This window comes from Anoplopoma fimbria, chromosome 20, assembly GCF_027596085.1.
Source record: "Anoplopoma fimbria isolate UVic2021 breed Golden Eagle Sablefish chromosome 20, Afim_UVic_2022, whole genome shotgun sequence".
Lineage (NCBI taxonomy): Eukaryota > Metazoa > Chordata > Actinopteri > Perciformes > Anoplopomatidae > Anoplopoma > Anoplopoma fimbria.
This window is the reverse complement of record NC_072468.1, coordinates 13,621,094-13,640,963: the sequence shown is the minus strand read 5'-3', so window position 1 is coordinate 13,640,963 and position 19,870 is coordinate 13,621,094. Positions and strand designations below refer to the sequence as shown.

Here is a 19,870-nt window from a genome sequence, read left to right as displayed (position 1 = left end):
GCTTTATATAATTGGTCCCACATAAAGCACCATTACAATTTGATTTGGCTATAAACAGACATTTAAAGCAGCAATATTTAATTTGCAATCTGACGGAAAAAATGGCAGTGAGAGGTTACTGTCTGAATTTTGCAGACTTCATTACTCAGAAATGCTATAAATGATTTGGTTCTGTCACAGCTTAATACTGTTTTGTGATTTGGTCCAGTGCTTCAATGTAAGATGTGAAAAAATAAAACAGCACATTGTGTGTTACAGTGCGCTTACAGAACTTATGCAACAGACAATGGGCAGACTGAGTCGGCTAACTTGTAGGCAGGGATCCACCTATGTTTTTTTGTTTTTTTTAAATCTAGCTAGAAATGCACTGGTTAAACAATCCCCACAGATATTATTCATTGCCAGTGCATATTGTTCAAGACAATATTAAAGATCTGTTCTAAATGTTGTTAAAACAGTATCTCCAAACCATCCAGGAATGGATATGTGTATATTGTTCAAGACAATATTAAAGATCTGTTCTAAATGTTGTTAAAACAGTATCTCCAAACCATCCAGGAATGGATATGTGTGTGGGTATGTAAATTATGATTTATTGTGAATAAAATTAAATGTAAAATTTGGGGAAAGTAGAAATCCCTCTCAGCAGAAAATGGCAAATCAATTTTTATTTTTGGGGGGATTTGAATGTGTTAAAACGCTGATTAATATCATTTTAAGCCATTTTGACAAGGAGTTGAGGACAAGTTTGCTAGGAATTCATGAGGAATTATGATTGTTTTTTTAATTGTGTATTTTTTTAAAGAGTGACAGTGTTGTATCATTTCAGTACTTGATTGTTAATCTGATAAAAGGAGGTGTTTTGTTTGTTGTGTTTATGTGGCTGTAATGTGTATGAGTGTGTTTGACTGTACGTGTGTGGACCCTAGGAAGAGTAGCTAACGCTCATGCCAATGCCAATGGGGATCCTGATAAAGGAGGAAAGAAAGGAAACAGATTAATTAACGTACCAGTATGGTGGAGATGATCAGGGATCGATTGGACAAAGAATCAGAGACATTAGCCGTCTTCCCCTTCTGGTTGTCCGTCATATTCAGGCCACTTGGGGGATCCCAGGTACCAATCTATGGAACAGGACGAATAAATACATTTAAAATCTAGTTATAGGGGCCACAGCACAGTCATGGCACGATCAGTGTTACTGCTCGCTTCTTTCATTGGAAAACTAGGCTGCTTTGCTTCTGACAAAATTCTACCATTTGTCATGAAACCAGTGGCTATTTCTCTCTGGAACTTGCTCATTGTGAGAGGCAAGTAACTTAAATTAAGCAGAAGTATAAATAAACTTAAATTTCTGTCTGATATTGAGAAAGAGCAGAAGAAAAGTACCAACTACTTCTGTTTTTCTGAAAATGTAAAAAATAAGAGAAAGAAAATCTATAGCAGTAGCGACTCAAGGCTACAGAGACAACCCTATTGTCAGAAAAGAATGTGGCTATTGGATAACTCTGCAAAACTGATATACGCTCAGTAACAATGTTACATCCAATGCTTCTCCATTTCTACATATTTGTATATGGCAACTATAGTAGGGTTAGAGTAAGGCAACTAAAAAAGTGGTTAAGGTTTGAGAAAGTTAATGGTTTTGGTTTATGAAAAGACAAACCTTAACATAGATCTGACAAACCTTACTGTAGATCTGTGATGAATGCAATCTTTAGCATTTTTCATTAAAGTTATTTGCGCTACATGACAATCCACCAACCTGACATCCAAACTCTTAAACTCTGTCTTGAAGCAGGAAGGACACACTACTTTCTGCATTGTCATGTGACATGAATTTTGAGGTGCGAAATCTTCCATTGTGAATGTAATTGTGAGGGATACTGGGCTGGTAGAGAAATTTGTGTGTATCTTAAGAGAAGAGAGAACATTTATGGCAACACAACCAAACACCTAGCATACATGTACAGTATAGACATGTAGAGTACTCACACTTCCCCTTCTCTCTATTCTGGACCTACAGAGGATAATGAGCAGCACCCTGAGGACACAGTTGACAGCCGTGTGAACCCTCAGCACTGTTATGGGGGAACTTTCTTCTCTACTCCCACAGGGAATAGTGTAAGAGATGATCTAGGATCTGGAATGGCCTTATGGCCTTTTGGAGGGCTGGTGGAGATCAACACTGGGGAGGGCTGAAAGGAGGCGGGGAGCGTCCTGGGGAAGCAAGTAGGAAGAAGAGGATGGAGAAGCAATCGGATCGTGCCTCAAGGCTTCCCCTGTCCTATCTCAGCTCTCCCTCAGGTCTCCAGACCCAAGCCTCCTTGTCAGCAATATCCCTGCTTCCCATCCAACCACAACGGCCCGAGCCAATGGGACTGTAAACACTCAACAACCCACACCAGTCACACACTCCTCAGGGCTCCTCTGATGCCCCGCACAAGGGCCAGAGATAGGCTTTGTAATTGCAAATCAACTCTTTAATTCAGGCTTCATGAGGCTAGAGGGCTTCTGAAGGGGTTTTTATTAATAGAGTAAATTATTCATGGAGGTGCAGGCGCGCACAGACCAGAGGTCAGGAGCTGCTGAGAGGCACCGGTGAGGATGCTGAAGTGTGAAGTGTTTTCGGTTGCATTGAAGAATATTATTTGTATTGGAGTTGTTAGCCGGTTATCTTCCCCACTGATAATCTCATGAATCTTAAATTGACTACAGAACACAGGAGACGCTATTCCTAGGAAAAGATGTAAACCATAGATGCACCTGTTAAGTACACAAACAAGTACTGACGCATATGCCATGACATGCAATAATGCATTCTAAATTACATCAAAGGTAGGATTTGGATTTTGTTTGGATGTCAAATCAAATGGATATATTTTACAGTTACACTCTGTAGTGGTTCGATGCTGAGCTGCAGCAGAAAACTGTAAAAACATAAAAGTAAAATAAAGTGAGGTCTAAAAACATGCCAGTCTGAAACTCCTCTAACTGTGTGTACATTTTCATATGGATGCTAAGACACTTTTTTTATCCACTATTGATCTCTCACAGAAACACATTACAACTGTGTCAAAAAAAGCCTACCCCTGATTCACCCCAGTGCTGGCAAGGTAGGGTCATTGATGAAAAAGGGCCTCCCCAAAAGGAACAAAAAGTACATTCACATACCTGTTCAACTTTTGTAGCATTGCATTAATGCAATGCATAATCTGGTAATTCAAGAGGTCAGTCCAATGCATGTAGGTTAACATTCCTGCATGATTACTTTGTAAAATAAACAGCCTATTTCTTTTTTTCCCCAAATAATCATATGATGCAGGACAAAATGACTGTCGCACTGATGAATGGAAAATGGACTGTTCTTATATCGTGCTTTCTACCCAAATTTATATGTGCTTTACACACCAATTCACTCACACACATATGGCAACGGAGGTGCCATGCAAGGCTTTGGCCTTCCCATCAGGAGCCACTTATGGTTCATTGTCTCGGCCAAAGACACTTCAACACGTGGAGTCAGGGTTCAAACTGCCAACCCATGTGATTAGTGGACGACCTGCTCTACCTCCTGAGCCAAAAGATAAGACAATTTTCAAGATTTGTAAAATCTTCACTGCTCATTGTTTCTGCATTTGATAAGCCCTTAAAGTCACAGGTCTTTTTGTCTTACTGACCTTTCTGGATTATATTTCATCTTTTTACTGAAACACGCTTTCAACACTGAAGCTGCTTAAAATGATTTTTGGCTGTTTTTGATCCGAATGATCCATAACTATCAAGGTATCTTCTTTCTTTGTGAACAATCCCCCCCAAAGTATGTTGTTAGTTCACTTGACAAAATGTCTGTACTGTTGGCCATCACTTGCCATTTAGGTTGAATAAGCCTGGCCTGCCAAAAAACCTTCCAGCCGTCAGAATCATTGAAAAACAGAGGCAGAATCTGCTACACATTGAGACTGAGCCTTTCATGAATGGACAGGAAGAATTATTACAGCTATCAACATATCTCTGAATGTAAGTATGCAAACATTGTATTAAGACAGACTGAAATGTGTGTCATATCTATACTGTGTATGATCAAGCTGAGTTTGAATTGAATGCAAGATATACAACTATTCAAATTTGTCATCATTGTACCGTTAAATTGTTGTTTCTATTCCAGTCAAAATGTTCAGAAAATGTCCTGTACATAACCAATAGCTAAAAACATAACAAGTGAAACACATCTGAAAAAGATAGTCATGGTGCGGTGCACTCTGACATTGTAAACGTTCTCATATTCAGCACTCATCTCTACAAAAGCTGTCAGTTGTTTTCAAACCAACAGTGAACTCTGCTTAGCTTCAAAACATTAGTTTAGGGATTTGGGGAGGCTGCTGTATACTCAAAATATGCTATAAAAAGTCATTTTCATAAACAATCTGCTTTTTTTACTGTTAGCGTTTGCCGTCAACCTGGAAGTACGTTGACTGAGCAAAAGCAAGTGTTAAAGCATCTCAATGTGTCTCACAAATCACATTGCATCTCATGAGATCTACTTAACTTTTTTGATATAGCAGATTCTGAAGGCTCCACTCTCACTGGACAGTGATGTCTGTCCCCAAATTTTGTTCATTGAGAGAATAATATCCATTCTTCCTTCACATGCTTTGTGCTTGGTCCTTTCTTCGAAATACAAGTGTACACGTTGTTTTTGTGGTGGTTTCTTTATTTCAGAGTTGGATGAATCATCTTCCATGCTGTTCCACTATGAGATCACAGAGCCCTTGTAGAATTGAGCTTTGATCTGTGAGAACTAGTTTCATCCATCCATCCATCCATTATCTTCCGCTTATCCGGGACCGGGTCGCGGTGCAGCAGGCTAAGTAGGGTGTTCCAGACATCCCTCCCTCCGGAAACGCTTTCCAGCTCCTCCTGGGGAACCCCAAGGTTTCCAGGCCAGACAGGATATGTGATCTCTCCAGCGTGTTCTGGGTCTACCCCGGGGCCTCTTACTAGTTGGACGTGCCCATAAAACTTCTAAAGGGAGGCGTCCAGGAGGCCTCCTGATCAGATGCCCGAACCACCTCAGCTGGCCCCTTTTCGACGCAACGGAGCGGTGGCTTTACTCAAAGCTCCCTCCGGATGTCTGAGCTCCTCACCCTATCTCTAAGGTTGAGCCCAGCCACCCTACGAAGGAAGTTCATTTCGGACTCTTGTATCCGTGATCTCATTCTTTTGGTCACTACCCAAAGCTCATGACCATAGGTGAGAGTCAAAATCGAGAGCTTTGCCTTACGGCTCAGCTCCCTCTTCACCACAATGGTCCTGTACAGCGCCCACATTACTGCTGACACCGCGCCAAACTGCCTGTCCATCTCCCGTTCCATTTTACCCTCACTCGTGAGCAAGACCCTGAGACACTTGAACTCCCTTGCATGGGGCAGTGACTTACTCCCAACCCAGAAGGTGCAAGCCACCTTTTTCCGTCAGAGAACCATGGCCTCAGACTTGGAGGTACTGACTCTGCTGCAAACCGCCCCAGTGCGTGCTGAAGGTCGCGTTTTAAAGGAGCCAACAGAACCACATAGTATGCAAAAAGCAGGGATTCAATTCTGAGGTCCCAAACGGGACACTCTCCTCCCCCGGCTGGGCCTTGAAATCCTGTCCATGATAATCGAAAACAGTACCGGTGACAAGGGACAACCCTGGCAGTGGCCAACATGCACTAGAAACATGATTGACTTTGTGGCGAGTATCCGGACAGAGCTCTCACTTTGGTCATACAAGGACTATAAGGCTCGTAGCAACAACCCATGTACCCCGAATCCCCTTCAGAAAAGTCCAGAAGACACATGTAGACTGGATGAGCATTGCTCCTTGTGTTCCCCGATAACACAGCTCTTACTGGGGCACACAAACCCCCTCCATTACGTTAAGGTGGTGAGTCATTGGAGGAGCTGAACTACTTTCATGTAGGCCTTTTTTTCTGGTAGATATGTTTAATTATTGAGTGCTGCAAAACGCCGCAATAAAGTCAAAATGTTTTTCTTTTGCTTATTCTGAATGTCAATCCAGAAACCTTTTGGTGTTACAGAGCAAAAAACACTGTGGACTGAGTGACCTCTGAGCAAGGGAAGCAATCAATGCATCATTTTCATTTCTATTTGTTGTATCTACAACAACATCAGAAGAGGTACAACATGCTAGTTTTTCAGTTTTAGAGATGTTGGTACATACAACATGAGATTCAAAAATAGTAAATCATTTCTTAAAATAGATGAATCAAAGATAAAATGAGGATTATTTGTAAAACACCAGACATTATTAAATCTTATTTGGATTTGTTGTGGGTGGATAACTACAGAAAGCTTACATATGGTTTATGCTCTTCACTTACGTAGTAAGTTACGTAGTATATGGAGCGACTATTATTGAAAGTTGTGCCCACAAAGGGGCAGGTGGACGGGTCATGCAAACACAGTACTTTCACCCAGAGGACATCTGTTCATGTCCCATGTGAACCCAAACACTTTATAATGGTTATGGAACGTTACGCAACACAGCTCACTAAGGGATGTCATTCTTTGTTTACAGTAGGTATGTCTGAATACAAACCGTGACCTTTTTTCTATCCTCAAACAAATAGTTGGGTTGCCTATAGCTAACCAATTGTTAACCAAGTGGTACTGTGAGTTGCCAACACTTTTTCTGGTGACAGTGGTTGTGTCTGGTAGCCCTCAATTAATGGACTGCAGATCAATCTAGATATGCATTTACACTTACATGTTAATGTTTTTTACAACAGATTGATAGTGTGTGGATTTTTCATAAATCACTGCTACATTAACACCTTCATTTTATGTGTTTTATCTCACCATCACACTGTCATACAAGAGGAGCCCAGGCGCACACACACACACACACACACACACACACACACACACACACACACACACACACACACACACACACACACACACACACACACACACACACACACATTAAAGACACACTACCTTCTCAAGCCCCTCCTCCTTCAGACTGATGACATCAAGGTCGAAGTCTGTCCTCAAGCCATTGGTCCGGTTAAAAGTGATTCTGCCGGTCAGGCCATCCCAGTGGGCCTAAAGAGAGACGAAGAGAATATCAGAGGAGACATTCAACCATCAGCATCAAGTCTACATCTCAGCTTCTGAAATGTTTTTGATGTCAGTGTTCGAGGCAAAGCAGTCAAGGAGTGAGAACGCACACTATTTCTATTTCTACCTCTTTCACACACTGTCTCTGTCTGTACAGTCTCTCCTGGCTTCAAAATGCCTACATAGACTTTGATACTGCATTTGTAACAGTGGGAAAGCAATTACCCAATCTTTACAGATATTTAGGGGTGTGATAGGATACAGTGTAGCATGAAAGTGGTTCAGAGCAGGAAAGGCTTTTTTTCAGGTACGGCAAATCATCACAGAGCAGCTCCGACTGGAAGCCGGGGAATTCAGGGCCTATCTTTAGTCAGATGAGTGGGAGTAACAGATATGGAATTTACAGTCAGTACAGTCTACTGTGCTGGAAAGCATTTGTCATACTACTTTGACTCTGTGTCTGAATACCTCTCCATTGATGTGGATTCAATGATATATTACTCCAATGGAGATTATTATTATTACCAAGGAATGTTTTAGGTATATCTGCCAACTGTTTTCGAGAGATTAAAAAAGTTGTATTGTATAAAGAAATATATTAAAACATATTGGATGGATTGCCCAAGAGTTTACTCATCGCATTCATACCCAACTGAGGATGAATCCTTTCCATCTTAACCAATTAATAACATGGCCTGGGCTCTGAGGCCAAACTGAGCTGCCAGTCTCCAATTCACACCAAGATTCTCCCATTTTCTGTCCAACATGAACAGTTTGTCAATGTGAGGTGAAACAAGATCTTGACACTCAGACCCTCTTCAAGAAAATATATATTAAATCAATTTGAAGAAGTCTAGTCTGGAGCTGCCAGGAACCTTGGAGTTCAGAGTTGCCAGGGCAGTGCCCACTTTGCCTGGTTGGCAATCCAGCCTTGACTGCCATCAGAACAAAATGTAACTATGTATACATTATATTGAAAGCAAATGATCAGACTCAACAGGATTTGCTGGACATTAAATATCCTAAGCTAATTAATCTAATGGTGCTTGTTGACCTCTTGACCTCTTCATTAAGCACCCCAGACAAATATTTCCACTGACTCGGCTGTTTTTGAAATCACTTTTAGAAAGTGGTATCTCAACTACTGTGCTGATTTCCATGATACTTATGTGAATATCCATGCTCTTCAAGGGGAGATTCATTACCTTTTACATCACCCCCCTCATATGTGCAACACCACCATCAACCAACATTTTCCATTGGAACAAAAGACATACAAGAAATATAGCCAGATTGCAAGACTTAAAGTATACCATCAGTTTTTTAAATATTTAGTCATTTTAGTTTTACCTATCTGTCATTAGCCTTTTAAGGTGGGCAAAATTTGTTCTGAAATGAAAAGGATATTTTTATAGATATTGATTTAATCATTCCATTTGTCAGAGATCGGCTACAAAAAGAGGACTGGTTGCTTAAATGCTCAGTTTCCTGTTTTGAGATTTACATTAGACATCTTATATATAATGAATTGCTGAGTTAATTTTTGCTGTGAAGCAAGTGTTGATCCCAAAATTGGTAAAACATTTGTATTTGCAGAAAACTTTATTTTTTGTGTCAGAAAAAGCTAATTTCCAATTGAATGGAAACATATTAGCAAGCTTGAACATCAAGTGAAGAATGCTATTTATATATATACACAGGCATTCTTTAATGGAGTCATGATCACACTTGACTTTAGAGGGGCTGACCTAATCAGAACAAGTTACTGTTCAATCCAGTAAATCCAGTAAAACAAGAATATAATGTATTTGTATCTACTTAAAATGAATCCTATCAGTGCCTGGTACGATGACCTTAGTTTTCACATTGACCCCTATTGCGTTGTAGAGTTTTAAGATACAGCAGTAACTCAGTAAAGAAAATATTTCTAAGTCTAAAGCCAATGGTTAGAGGCTATTGTGTGCATTACATCCCACACTATCAAAGTGTTGGACCTAACCAGCAACATGTTTTTTTGTATTATTAGAATCTTGAAGGTTCTGGGAATAACAATGTACACGTTTTTTTTGTTTTTTTTAAATGTTAGTAGTGGAAATGTGGGGTCATTCAAATCAGAGATGCTCATCCTGAGGGAGATGACGGCCCCAAAATTCCAGGGCAATGTCCCAATTAAATTTAGTTTTCCTTGAGTACAATTGGAAAGTTTGGCGCTTCAGAAGTCAAAGACAATCATTTATGGTGCATTAATATACATTATTCATTTCATGGAAATCTGTCATTCCATTTTATTTTGTTTTCATCTTTCGCTGTTGCACCCCTTCATACTTTCTTTTTTTTATTTATAGTTCTTTGTTTGGCAAGATTTATGTTCATAACAAGGATGCACATCTCACTTCAGTGCATTTAGGACTAATAATTGAGGCCACTCTAAAGGGTATCCTGCACTTTCATTTATCACATACACCAGCTGGACATTTTTTTCCTACTGAATATATATCTTTATATATATCTATATATATATAGATATATCTATATCTATATATAGAGAGAGAGAGAGAAAGAGAGATACATCCCTTCCCTGAAGAAGACGATGGAGATGAAGTTTAAGTTTAGTTCTGCAAAAAATTAAGCTAGCGAAATACAATTACTTAATATTATTTTTCAAATAATGTTCAAATATTCAAATAGGCCTACATAAAATCTAATCAGATTATCTCATTTTATATCATGTTTTATCGTTAATTGTCAACAATTTATTTAGAAAGCCGGCATATCACATTTCTGTAACATGCTATATTGAATCTGGAGCGCCATCACTATCAGAGCTAATTTAAACATGTTCCATTCCTTCTAACAACCTAGGGACATTAGAAGTAGAATGTATTTCTAAGGTTGTGTAAACTTGTGCAGAACATCATTCTGGACTAGCCAATGACTTAACTGCACTAGAGCCGTTTGGCATAGAGCTTCAAGTCAAGAAGACAATATCAGCCCAAAGCATCAGATTGAGAGAAGGTTGAAAGAGTAGAAAGAATGAGGGAAGGATCGGGGAAGAAAATATGAGATCTGGATAGTGAAAAACTGTGAGTAAAATGTACATTTTATGGTTCCAATGTCCATAGATCCCTCACCTTAATGTATTATTATTTCCAATCTTCTCGTGATCCCTGCAAATTTATGGGGAACGGAGCCCTAAATATAGGGTTGCCTAATCCACAGACAGAACGCTATGGATTAAACATGCCAGCTTCATAAATGCAGTGAACTGTGGGGCAATTACCAAAAATGTAGATAAGGTTGTGTTTTTATTTCTGCATGGCTGATTAATGCTGAAATTCAGGGAGCCGGCTTAAGATGGCTGCCCTCCTCCGGGGAGATTGTATGTATACACTCTGAAAAAACTCCATATAATTCCATATAAATAAACACACAGATACATAATATCTATTTATTTATATGCCCCTCCTTGACTGCCTCTGTCTTATTTGCATTCCGTGTGCGTGTGCTTTCCTGAGAGCTTGTGTTTGTTTGTGAAGGCGCTGTGTATGTGGAGGAGGAGGAACGGGGAGCAGGTACGGAGGCTCTACCTCTTTGATGAGGGCCATGAAGCGGTTCCCGAAGCGCCAGGGCTTGTGTCGGTTGCACTGTAATGAGCTGACAGTGATCTGCTGAGACTGCTGCACAGCCACGGCCACCACGTGCACGGCATCGTACATCAGCGCGGCGTCCGTCTGCAAGCCGAGACGGGGGGAGAGAAACGGAGCGTCGTTAACATGGAACACATCGTGCACAACAAATCAGTGCGCCCCAGGCAGCGTGGATCTGTTCAGAATCAGAGAAATATCAATATCATGATGGCTGAATCAAAGCCTCACATGAAATCCCAGTTGTGTGGCTCTGAGGAGTATGGATTACTGAGTGTAATAGAGTTAGCATTTTATGTAAATGCTGAGAGACATTTTGAAAAAGGGAAAAGAGAGAAGGAGAAATATATGCACACTATGTTTCATCTGGGTGGTGAATTCCCCAAAGATTAAATATATTTTTTAAGCATAGTTATTACCAGCCGCCACAGCGACCTGGTATTCTCTTCACCTTGTGGGTGTGTGAGTCATCATGGCAAAAGTGGTCTGGACACACCCAGAGGAACTCCCACAGAAGAGCTCCTGAGTACCTGTTTTCTGTCTTTTCTGTCTGTCTGTCTATCTATCTGTCTGTCTGTCTATCTCTGGACAGATTTAGTTACCTCCATAGCATTGCAACCATTAAGAAGGGGTCACAAAACTTTAAAGGTGTGTTGTTGAGATCCAAATGACGGTTGATCTACTGCTGCTACTACTAATATTAACAGTAAGACAATGCAAGGTAGTAGTTTGTGTTTGTTTCAGTGTACAACAGTAAATACTGGTTAGTCTAAGGTTACTGAGTCTAGGGGAAATAGTTACTGACGGAGAGTGTGACACCACATAGGATATTTGGGTTTTGCAAAGAGCTACAGGTACATGTACGTGTTCATTTCCTCAATTCTGACCCGTAGTCTATTGTTGCTTTAAGGTCCCTCAATGAAAATAATGCATATTCCATAAGCTACGTTCTCCCAGCCATCTATAAACTATTATTAGTATATAAGTATTTGGAGAGAGCTTAGTACTAGAAAAGAGTATTCAGCAAACCTAATGACATGAGATAAAATAATGCTGTAAAACGTACTTGTCTAGCTGCAGCTCTAATTTACAGATCAAAGGGTGGCAGTCAACTCTTAAAAGCCTTTCAGAAACATTTAATGCATGTCAAATGATGTGTAGGGTAAATTATATGTGCAGTTTTGTGAGTGCCATAATATGGAGGTTTTTTTTTTCTAAACTACGTTTGCATACTCTCACAATGCATTTTACATTCCTTCTGATCCATGGGAATAGTAATAGTGTTGGCCCGGTCCAGTTATAAAACACTATGTGACACTTTACATTATGCATTTATTGCTCATTACTCCTTTTAGAAGGCAGATCCCCGACCGCATGCAGGCCCTGCTGGAGCCCAGCTGCAGCCGGCCTGTCTGGCTGTGCTTGGTGAAGCCGTGTCTGTGGAGATCGCTCCCACTACGGCTGCGTTTGTTGTTGAAGCTGTGATGCAGTGGATATGACTATGGTAGCTGTACTCAGCCTTTCTCTTACAGATCAGACGGAATACAAAACATATCGTGAAGAAACAGAAAATGTGTTCTGCAAGAGAACACAAAAGTGCATTTTTTTAAGTTATACCTATTTTAATGTATAAAATATGTTCAGATTAAAAAAATCCACAGAAGGGGTCTCTGAACCGTATGGTCACAACATACTTGATGAATTCATCCCTGAAATGCCAAAAGACTGGAAGGTTTTCAGTTCTCTGTTGTGGGATCAATGTGGACATCAAAAACGGCTACAGTAAATGAAGACGCTTGTGATACCTGGAGCAGGGAGTTGAAGTGAAAGCAATAAGGATTTTTACTCCCTGTCAATTAAAATATGGTGTCAATATTGTCCTTTTGTTGTACGGCAACAAGAGATCATTCAAGCAAATTCAATCAACAAACAAAAGTCTCTCAAGCTCGATAGGCAAACAACCCTTTTCCCCATCCGACTGTGTGCCGCAAAAATTCACTCCGTCTCTCTATCTTTCCCTCTTCTATTTCTATCACAAAGTCTTGACAGTAAACAGTTGGTCCAAACAGAGGATTGACTCCGGAGCTATCAGAAAAGTGCCAGTCATCCACGCTTCATGAAAGAAGCCTATAATTCTGCAGTTCCTCAAAAAAGGAAAATCTAATTAGTGTTTGTCTCGCTTGATTGAAAAGCAATCAAAACAGCTCTCCGCAGTAGTCGCATGGAAATCGTGCCCCGAGGTGCTTGGGAAAGCATTGTCCTGCAGGAAGAAATCACTCCCAAACCTGCCATTTTCCCCCATTTGAGCCCTGATTGAGCGTTGAAAGGCGGCGGCTTAAGTTGCCAGTTTGGCTGTAAGACATTTCAGCGGCTGTTCAACATGCATGTGTCTGTTTGTGTGTGTGTGTAGCTGGATCCGCATGCATGGGAGATGTCCAGAGATGTTTCAAAATCAATCACCGTCAATAAGCTTGCCTTCTAGAAATTCAGTCCGCTTTCAGTGAGTGCCCGCGGGAGTGTGAGGTATTAATAATCGGTGTTGGAAGAAGGTGTTGAAGCAAAGGGAGTGTGAATTTATTGCAGTGTGGGTGTCACCTGGAGGCTGTTAAGTGCGCGTGTTGGGGATTTTGCAGCATCGTTTTGCAGATACGGGTGTCAACCAGCAGTGATAGGATGGATATGACCCACTTTGACTGACTTCACAGTTATTTTAGAAATAATTAGCGCTGCACTGGTTATGGAATTGGTCATGCTACATGGTATACTGACAAGTATCTTGTGTGAAAGTGAAGACGTTGGTGTATGGACCACACATGAGAATAGGGACCAAGAACAGTAAAGCGTTCAACAATATCCACACAAAAAAACACAGAAATCCACACTGCGACTACTCCTGTACAATGTAGTTCATCCTGGGAGTGGTACAAGATGAAAGCTTGTCTTGTGAAGTATCCATTACATTAAATGGAAACATCCTTGTTTTGTTTTTATATTTTTGGGGATGTAAGTAGAGATGTTCAGACACTATTTTTCCTTCCCGATACCGGTTCTGATACCTGAACTTGTACCGATCCCATTCAGTGTGTCAAAAACATAAAAAGTTTTAAAGCTTATAATTCTCTCTCTACTATCTTTTTTTATATTGCTGTGAAAACAAATCTTGATTTATTCAAGTTTATAGCCAGAAACTGCGTTTTAAGAGATTACATTTTAACACATGACAGCATCATCAATTTTCTTACCCCAATATTCATTTTTACTCAACGGAGCTTAAATGGGACTCAATGCAAAAGTCTTACCTCTGTTATTCAGCCAAGCAGCTAATGTTTACTAGCTCACCTCCTACTGATTTCAATGCAGATTTGTTCACAATGTAGCGTTATCAGGGAAAGAATAGGGTGCACAAGAATGGTTAACCACAGGTGTGTAGTACTCGTTTGTACATGTGCAGTACCGATCGGGAAGGATGTACTGATCCATTTTGGATGACACTAGTGCAATTTGATATATTTATGATATAAAAGTTTGCAGCAATTTCAAATCAGCAATCCTGACAGTGCTTAAGTTTGAGAAACTTGAGAGGATGACAGATTCCAAAACAGGAGAAGTTATAATACTAGCTAGGTCACAGTATCCATTTCATTATAACCCTGCACTGTTGCATGAAAAACAATTTAGCTTTGCTCTTTGAAACCATTTAGCCACAAACGAAACAGCTAAAACCAACAATTGCTAATGCACAACATCCAAGCCGTGTTTGCTCGTGTAAGCGTCCAGATGTGCAGAGTAGATGTGCCACTTCTAAAGCCATGTTTCTACAAAGAACTCCCTGTACATTTTGAAAGATTCCTTAAGCCAATTGTTGTTCACATTACAATAGAAGTTTAAAGACCTGCAAAGAGTAGGCAAGTTAATCTGCTGACGTATGAAAAAATAAGAGAAGGGCTGCTGGAGGTCGCAACAGTAAACTCATTCTGCATCCTGCATTTCAGTGTGACCGCCTGTTTCATCTAAAAAAACCTGTTGAAAAAAACCCAACACTCAGGTTTTATCTCACTGCGACAGCATTTACTGCTGCATGCTATTAACTGACAGAGGTTGGATGTAATGAATGAAATGCTGAGGAGGAAAATGAAACTAGGTGTACCTGTCCCAACAGTAAATCATCTGTTGAGTGTTTGATGGTGATGTATTTGTGTTTTAGAATGCTAACTTTATTCTCTGATTCAAAGCATTGCCATGCTGTCTTTTTATCTTCTATCACTCACCCTCTCAGCTCATTCATGCCATCGCTCTCTCTTTTCCTCTTAGTCTTCCTTTAAATGAGGTGGGAAGACTAACTAACCTTAATTTTAATGACTTTTAATGCTTCCCACTTGTCTTAAAATTATCCTAAATCTATACGAGTTCTTCCTTGTTTTATGAATGAAGCTGTAGACGAGTTGAAGCAATGCATTGTTTGTATTTGACCAATCAGTGATGGTCATCCTTGCTAACCCCATCCTGAGAGTTCCTGTAATTTCAGAAAGTACTACCCCCCAACCGGGAGGGTTAAAAGTCCCCAGAAATTGATTTAGACCCTTGTCCCTGCTGTCGATCAGCAGTGAGTTCCTTAAAAGGTTCCTAATCCCTGGGGAAAGTTCCTGCGATCGTTAGAGTAAGGTCATGTTAAAATTAAACAAACTGTTGGTAGGGAGAGGATGTGAACAGCAGTCTCCAGAGTTAAAGTCCTGATCATCAACCCTAACCCTGGTTTACGTGTTTAAAATAATGGCCAGTGCAGATTTTTCTGGTGAGAACAGTCACTAATACAGACCTTCAAAAGCCTACTTTAGTTCAATGCTTTGTGTGTTTGGGAGGGAAAGACTTGGTGTGACTGCTAGCTTAATTTCAGCCAGCCTTTCTCTCAGCACTGAGGGGCAGGAGCCACAGCTCTGTGATGTTCACACTGACATCCGTTCTCTCCGCTATAAGCCACACAGGCCCACGGGGACCTCATAATAGCAATGTGACACCCTGTCAGTCACAGCTCTGATTCTCCATACAGCAGACGTCAGTGGGATTTGTTGGGTAGTATAGAATCAAACTTCTCACCCAGATGGCTGGGACTCTGCTGGCATAGCCTCAGACCTCCATAAACTGATATTCCAGTTGAAGCATTTCAGTCGATTCAGTGTCGAAGTTAAGAAAGTATTTCATGAATTAATTATGCTTGATTAAAATAAGCAGTCAAATATGTTCCGTTGTGTGTGTGCATTAGTGAAGATGAGTGGAGGCTTGCTGGAGTTCTGGCAGCAGAGGTTTGTGTGTCTCTCTGCTTCTCCCCGGTGCAAGCCTCACAAGTACCCGTCAGGCAGTCGCAAATGATTTAGCAACACCGGCACTTCACTCTATAAACATCTCATTAAAATCAATTATGTCACTCCTGAATGAAATTAAAGCTAAATGCTTTAAAAGCTGCTTTTCCCTTGTGTCAGCCAATATGAGCATTACTCCTGACGCCGTCTATTTTTCCACCTCATTGTTGCCTCTCCCCTCACGCTCTCTCTCTCTCTCTCTCTCTCTCTCTCGCTCTCTCTGTGTGTTGCTCACCTCACAGGGACAGTGATAGAGATTATTAAATCTCCTAAACAGATTGATTTCAACAGCTTTATAAATTGTAATAATACCCAGCCCCCCCAACCCACAGCTGTAGTGACCAACTAGCTCATCAACATTGCCATGGAAACAAAGTGGCAGGAAATAGCTTTCCGCCAGACTGTTTCCTGATGCCGCTTCTTGGTGCAGAAGACAATCATGGCCGTACCAACCATTGAGGTCAGGACCCTGGCATGTTTTGACTAAAAATAACTTGACTTTTGTGTAAAAAATATATTGTTCATCTCCGAGTGGCTCATCTGATTGCTGTCATTGCCTGTGTGCATGTTTTTGTGTTTGTGTGTGGGTGGTGACGTGGTGAAGATTATGGTGTTGTTACTACAATTTTTTTTCAACACGGTTGTTCTTTGATTATATGAAGAACTTCAGGAAAATGGATAGGCAGTTGCATTCATGCAAAGCCTGATTCATAAAACTAGATGGATTAATTAGTGGACTGCTTGAAGTTCAATGTCATTCTTCCGCAGACAGAAATCATCCAACCAATAGCCTCAGTGCGGTTGCACAGTGGCCAGTAAAGCCGCATAGTTTCACTTTCACCCCGGAGACAGAAAAAAATGAAACGACTGTTAATCAAAGTTCAGCTTTGAGAAGGGAAGAGATACTGGACAAGACGAGGAGAAAAAGTGAGAAAAAAAGTAAGAAGGTGATAGAGATGAGAGAGGAAAAGCAGGTACTGCCCACTTGCATCCAGGATAGGATAAGCATTATGTCCCTGTGCTGTTAGACACAAACAAAAACTCACCTGTCTCCAATTCAAACTATGTAATTCACACAGAAATATGCATGCTATTTGGTGTATACAGTAAGATCAGTTTTGACACCCTCTGTTTTTCTACAACCCTGCATACAGCCATGAGAACAAATAACCAACAAGAGAATAAAGGTTCAACCAGGTTCTAAAGACTGATACATCACAAATGCTTTAATACTAGCCACTATCAGTGTTTATTCCACCAGTAGCTTCAACTTCTTCAATGATAGATTTCCTAGCCACAATGTATGCATTGGAGCTAGTGGTGGTATTGTTGAGAAACCAGCAAAAAATGATCCAACTTAAAACCCAGCAGTGTTGCCGAATGTTTTTTAATGGATTAAGCTAGCAGCGCTAGCTCCAAAAGTCCCTCAGTTAGGTGAGGAAGTGGACAAGTTGGCAACACTGACTGACGACACTGACAGACTGTTCCTTCAGGCCTTCCTCCAAAGCAACTTCTCCCGTTGGTACCATGGCTAATGACGCTCTTTTATGATTTAAGTACAATTCAGATTTTAACATGGTCGTTCCCAAACCTTAACCATGTGTTTATTTATTGTTACTACAATGACGAATGTCACCTAACCTTAACAAAGTAGTAATTTTGACCGAAATCACCCAACTAGCCTAATCTTATCTTCTTCACCGTCTTGGCTCGCATAATATTCACAGATGGTATTCTTTTCTGTAAACAAAGAAGATCCTTTTTCCTATTGGCTCATATAGTCAGACATCTAATTCAAATATAAATACAAGTAACCAAATATGATGCTTGTAGTCTTCTGGGATAACACTGGAACACACTAATGAGTAGTGACATTGCATGTGACAGATGTTCAAACAAAAATAACTAAGAGACAGAGGTCAATCATAGACCTTCTTACTGTAGAATATCGCAATGGGGGACTGTGATGGATTTATTTTAAAGTTCCTCTTAAAAAGTGAGACACAAGGCCAATAGAATGCTTCCAGAGTCCAGTTTAGTAATAGCAAAGGGGGGAAAGGGAGATTGGCGAACTGATGTTTTTTTATGGCTGATTCCTAAAGCGGTGGAGGGTGGCGGCAGCTGGACACGCAGAAAGCTGTGGTCACGCTGCTCTGGCTCTTTTGATTGAAACATAAACACCATGAGAGATGAGGGTGCACTCAGGCCAAGCCGGGGAAAGAAGGTATAGGAGGAGAGAGTGTGTGTGTGTGTGTGTGTGTGTGGGAGTGATGTTCATCAGTAGGCCAACTGCCCAAAGCAGCTCAGTACCCTCCCACCCTCCTCTGTGACTACTCGGCCCCTCCTCCCTGCTACTTGAAGGGATTAAAAATTGAGCATGTTTTGTACTCTTTTGGAATCTCTCAGAGGCCTTAGTCATGACTAGGTCACTCACTGCCATCAGCTATTCTTGCTATTCTCAGCACTGTGAACACAAGCTGTTCTGATATGTCACAAATTATTTTATCCAGAGTGTAGCGGCATATTCTCTGGAGACAGGAGGGACAGAGAAGCAAAAAGTGAGTCAGATACCTATTAGTATCTCCACTCGCATCCTGCTTTAAGGAAAAGCACCCTGCGTTTGGAGATAGTATGTGTCATTTCAATTGAAAAATAACCCTAATTCAGCAAATAGCTGAGACAGGCATGCAGACTGATACTGGGCTCTTTCAGCACCAGACAGTTGGACAGCTCTTTGAGCTGAAATGAACTCCACCAGATTACCAAAACAACTCCATTTGAATCAAATCGCGCACTATCTCTTTAATTCAAACATCATCTTAATTCCACAGCATCACAATCTGTGGTCAAAACAGATTTGTGACAAGATCATATTATTTTCTAATAGAAAGAAGAAACACATTGGGAGTGGCAAACAAGTGTTAGATAAACATACAATACGGTTTACTGTTGCTTTAAAGATCCCATTAAAAATGGGGATGTAGAAAACTTTTCATCCCTGTTAAAGTATGCATCTTCAGCATTGACCTCATGCTGCCATCACCGATGGTTTCTTTCAAATCAAGCTACCTGCTTCTGCACAACCTGAGAGGTATGGAGATGTTTTGAGTTGATTTACACTTGAGAGTGACCCCCGCAAAGGCAAACACTGCACTGTGGCTCAACCAAACAGAGTAATGAATGTATTTTAATTCCAACAACAAATAGATAACACTCAAATAAACACCATCACCATCTACAGTGCGCCTACAAATCTGTATTGGCCCCTTAATCAGCAGTGCTAAACATATACCATGAGTGAACATCTGGCCTTTACTATGAACAATAATCACAACACAGAGCAACGGAGCATCCTCTTTAGGTTGATCATTCCTCCCTCACATATTCAAAAGAGGATGCAGAGCATGTCCCACCCCCAACCGTTACCCCTGACAACCACTTACACTCACCCCATTTACACAGTATGTTGCTCTAGTGTTCCTCTATGGTAAATTAACTTGCATGTATATAGCGTCTTTCTTTACACTGAATGTCAACATTAACCCATTCACAATCACATTCATACACTGATGGCAGGGCCTGCCATGCAAGGTGCCAACCAGCCAGTCAGGATCTAATCTAAATGCTCCCACACACACTACAAATAGGACCAAATAGCACAGTCGCCTGTGTCTATACAAATCCACACACAGGTGTAACATACAAAAAAAAAAAAAAATGCTCCTTTTTGCAAGCTACTGCA

General features: G+C 40.7%; 1 protein-coding gene across 2 annotated transcripts in view; it reads right to left on the bottom strand.

The window, feature by feature from the left end:
• Positions 1 to 19,870, bottom strand: part of grik2 (glutamate receptor, ionotropic, kainate 2) — a 228,737-nt gene that overhangs the window by 70,957 nt on the left and 137,910 nt on the right. For both annotated transcript variants that reach the window (XM_054622400.1, XM_054622401.1), the window contains exons 7-9: positions 10,715 to 10,858; positions 7,005 to 7,112; positions 1,011 to 1,124 (exon numbers count right to left, since the gene is read on the bottom strand). In XM_054622400.1, coding sequence (XP_054478375.1) covers positions 1,011 to 1,124; positions 7,005 to 7,112; positions 10,715 to 10,858 — 366 coding nt within the window. The remainder of the gene's footprint in view (positions 1 to 1,010; positions 1,125 to 7,004; positions 7,113 to 10,714; positions 10,859 to 19,870) is intronic.